A 3,964-nucleotide genomic window follows, 5' to 3' on the forward strand; every position below is an offset into this window, starting at 1 on the left:
GCTTCCCTGTGCTCCCTCAGCAGATGCCTTCACAAGAATGGACTACAATGTTGCTCCACCTCTAGAAAGCTCTACCTCTCCTCAGGGCACTGATCTCCTGCCATGGTGAGACTCTTCACCTTGCACCTTGCAGCTGCCTTTTGTCTGTGTCCCAAACCTTGTACCTGGCCAGCAGGAAGGAGTGGGGAGAAATCCCCCACTGATCCTGGGCTCCAGAGCTTATGGCTTAGTCCAAAGGTCTTGTGTGCTGATAGCTGGGGCCAGACCCCACCCCCAGCTAGCTTGTGGCACCCAAGGAACTAATTTCAGTAGTTGTGACTCTGGAGCTTATTGGTCTGACATTCTTCACGGGAAAAAAGTAATACACAGAGAGCAAAAGTGTTTGAATTTCAGGGTGATATAGCAGGAAACTCAAGGCCAATGCAGCCCAGCTCCAGAGAGGAGAGGAGAGGAGAGGCAAGAACAGCTCTGCAGAAACATAGCAAATCTCCAAAGCAGTCCCTGATGCCTGCTCTGCTAGGCAACTACAGCCAGACCTGGAATAAAACATCCTCAGTCTTCTGCCCTCCCTTTTGGGGCCTCTGAACAACCCCAAATTAAGCAGACTCATCCCAGGGAGCAGCAGACACCTGGCTCTGGAGCAGCAAAAGCAGAGATGATTAATGTCTCTCTCTTCTGTCTACATGCACAGTGTGTCCCCAGTTGTGACAGAGATGATTTGTCACCCCCATAGTCACTTCTGCCCTGTTCCCAGCTTTACCAGTTGTCCAGTAAAGGGATTTTTGCAGCAGACACCCTGCTCCTCTGCCTCCAGCCCATGGTGGGTGGGTTATGCTGCAAGAGGATGCAGAGCAGGTGGGAGGGAAGAAATTGTCAGGAGCTCAGGGATGAAGTGACACCTGCCTTTGGGACAGCCTGGGCAAACATGCTCCTTGCCCAGGAGGCAGATTCCAAGAGCAATGTTGCAATTTCCCCTGGAAGCCAAGAAAGACCCTCAAATCTGTGTCTCGTGCACTGCTCCCATAGCTTGTCACATTAGGGCCCAGTCCAGCTGTCACCTCCCACCAGCATCCCTGCTGCCAGCTGAGAAGCCCCTCCTATGCCCCCCACACATGCCCTGCCCACCATGGCCACATCCAACCCCTGTTCTGCCTTGGCATGGATTCAGCTTTATTGCACATTCTGCAAAGTCACAGCCAGATCCATGGAAGGATCTGGCAGCAGGAAAACAAGAGGGCTCTCCTGCCCCCTCCGTGTGCCTGACACCCCTGTGCAGGCAGGACAGTGTCCTGAGCCAGTGGCACCCCACGTCCCTGAGAGGTGGCAGGAGATCTCAGCAGGATGCAGGTGCCTCTCTGCTCTGGCTGCAGAAGAATCAGGATGGGAGAAGGTCTTGCAGGCAGGATCAGACTGCAGTGAGGGCAGCCAGTCCCAGCTGAGCCCATCCTCAGAGCCCAAGCCCTGCATCACTGTCCAGAGCTCCTCAGGACCCACATGGTCCCTGCAGAAACCCTGGTCCCCAGTGCTACAGCTGTGGCAGGAAATTGAGGACAGCAGTGATGAATTCTTCAAATTTATCCTGATGGACTATGTGGCCTGCACCCTTAATGTACTGGATCTCTGCATTGGGGAAGAGACGTTGGATCTCTGGGTAGTCTCTGGAGCTGCAGGACAAGGGAACATGCTATGATCAGAGGTCCCTCCTGGTGTCTTCCCTCACCCTCCCCAAGCAGAGGATGATCCCAGATATGACTCCTTTCCTGTTGGGAAAGCCCAGGGGGCTCCTAGGTTCCCCCTCACTCTAGTGTGTCAGTGTCACTGGCTGCTGGAGAAACCGCCCTTGCTCAGGACCTTCCCCATCCCGGGAGCTCCTCCCACTCTTGGCAGCTGCAAAGAGCACAAAAGGTCAAACCACAGACCTGGAACCGCTTCTCTCCGGTCTCACCTGATATAGGGCGAGTCGGACCCTCCCAAGAAGAGTGCAGGACCAGGGTATGGCTTTTGGAAGACAGGGAAGTTCATGATATCTGCCAGGTGCCGGGAAATAGCCTCCAGGTTCACCCGCCACACGTAGCAGCCCTCCACCTCCACCAGGTTGGTGAGGAGGAACTGTCTCAGCTGTGGGAGCTGCCATGGAAGGGGACCATGTTCTCTTCAGTAAGAGCAACAAAACAGGATGTCTTGGCACCCTCCATCCTCCCCATCTCCCACGGGATTTCCTACCTTGACCACGGGCTGCAGCTGGTCATCTGCCAGCTGGCGTGCTGCCGAGCGGGACAGCCCCGCTGGGACCTTCACCTCCTTCATGGCCGAGATGTAGGCAGAGAATTCGGACACAGGGGCGGTCGAGCCAGGACCAATGTCTACAGAGATGAGGCGTTCCACCAGGTCTGGCTGGAGAAACAAGCAGATCAGATGCCAGGATCTCCCAAGATCTCTCCAGTGGGAGTAGGCACAGGGCTCCACTCCCAGTCAGATTCCCTGGAGGCTCTTTGCTCCCTCCTGTCTCAGTAGAGACCTCCATGTGCCCTTCCCAGAGTCATCCTTGGCACAGATCTCCAAGCTCCCTCACAATCAGTGCTGGAGGGACAGGGCAGAGCATGGCCTGGTGGACATAGATTTGCTCCTGCTCCCATAGCCTGGCTTACACCACCCACCCTGATACAGACAAGTCCCTGTGGAGCTGGGGGCGAAGCTGGCCCCAGTGAACAGTCTCAGAAGGTGCTATCCTCTTCCTACAGCGCCCTCCGGAACTTCCTGAGCCTGTGACCCCACTCCCACCCCCGTGCCTGCTGACCCGCTGCAAGGCCAGTGTCATGGCTGTCTTGCCCCCCATGCTGTGTCCCACGAGGATGCATTTGGTGATGCCCAGGCGGCTCAGCAGGTGCTGCACATCCAGGCTCATCGCTTCATACGTCATCACGGGGCTGTGGGGGCTGCTGCCGTGGTTCCGGGCGTCCACTGTCAGCACCTGCCTGGGCAGGAGCAGTGTGTCACCCCAGGCACTGCCCAACGTGACCCTGGACCCCTCCCCTGTGTGCTGTGCCTTCCCCCACGCCCTGGGTCTCACCTTGCCACTACCACGGCGCACGAGTGTCTTGGCCACTGTCTGGAAGTTGCTGTGGCTGCCAAAGAGCCCATGGAGCAGGACAAGGGGTGGCTGATCCTTGCGACCCTCCACCTCCACATGGGCCAGGGGCACTGCACTGCAGGGAGAAAGGAATGGGGTATGGCCAGAGGTGCAGGGGGAAAGTGAGCCTTGCCCCTCTGCCCAGCCCTGGTGAGGCACATTTGGAGTGTTGTGTCCAGTCCTGGGCTCCTCAGGAAAAGGAAGACACGGAGCTCCTGGAGCAGGGCCAGCTCAGGCTGGGAGGATGAGGAGGGCCTGGAGCATCTCGGTGCCCAGGAAAGGCTGAGGGAGCTGGGGCTGCTCAGCCTGGAGAGGAGCCCCAGCTGAGAGGGGCCCTCAGCCCTGGCTGTCCCTGTGTGCAGGGAGGGGCAGAGCAGGGCCCGGGCTCTGCTCCAGGCCCAGCAGTGGCACCAGAGCCACGGGCAGGGACGGAGCCCAGGAACTGCCCCTGCACAGGAGGCAGAACTTCTGCCCTGGGCACTGCCCAGCCCTGAACAGGCTGCCCAGGGAGGGGCTGGAGTCTCCCTCAGCGGGGATACTGCAGAGCCCTCTGGGCACAATGCTGTGCCCTGTGCTCTGGGATGGCCCTGCCTGAGCAGGGAGGTGGCACCAGGGACCTCTGGGCTCCCTTCCAGCCCGGCCCAGCCTGGCATTCTGTGAGAGCGTGGCCAGGGCTGGGCCAAGGGCAGGCGGGGAAGGGGGCGTGGCAAGGGGGCGTGACCAACAGCTCACCACCCGCGTGGGGAACATCGGTGCAAGGGGCGTGGCTTGAGGGAGGCGTGGCCAGCTCCCTCGTGGCGGCCACGCCCCGGCTCGCGGGTTACCCCCCCCGGG

At 59.2% G+C, this 3,964-nt stretch overlaps 1 protein-coding gene across 1 annotated transcript; it reads right to left on the reverse strand.

Annotated features, from left to right (window-relative positions):
* Positions 1-1,149: 1,149 nt before the first annotated feature.
* ABHD11 (abhydrolase domain containing 11) lies at positions 1,150-3,291 on the reverse strand. Its single transcript, XM_041425008.1, is given in 6 exon segments — positions 1,150-1,664; positions 1,946-2,127; positions 2,224-2,394; positions 2,798-2,971; positions 3,071-3,247; positions 3,250-3,291. Coding segments are annotated over 6 exon segments (885 nt in total). The 3' UTR covers positions 1,150-1,525.
* Between the last annotated feature and the right edge of the window lie 673 nt (positions 3,292-3,964).

The sequence above is a fragment of the Onychostruthus taczanowskii genome, unplaced genomic scaffold (assembly GCF_017590055.1).
Source record: "Onychostruthus taczanowskii isolate IOZ18803 unplaced genomic scaffold, ASM1759005v1 scaffold86, whole genome shotgun sequence".
In the NCBI taxonomy this organism is placed as follows: domain Eukaryota; kingdom Metazoa; phylum Chordata; class Aves; order Passeriformes; family Passeridae; genus Onychostruthus; species Onychostruthus taczanowskii.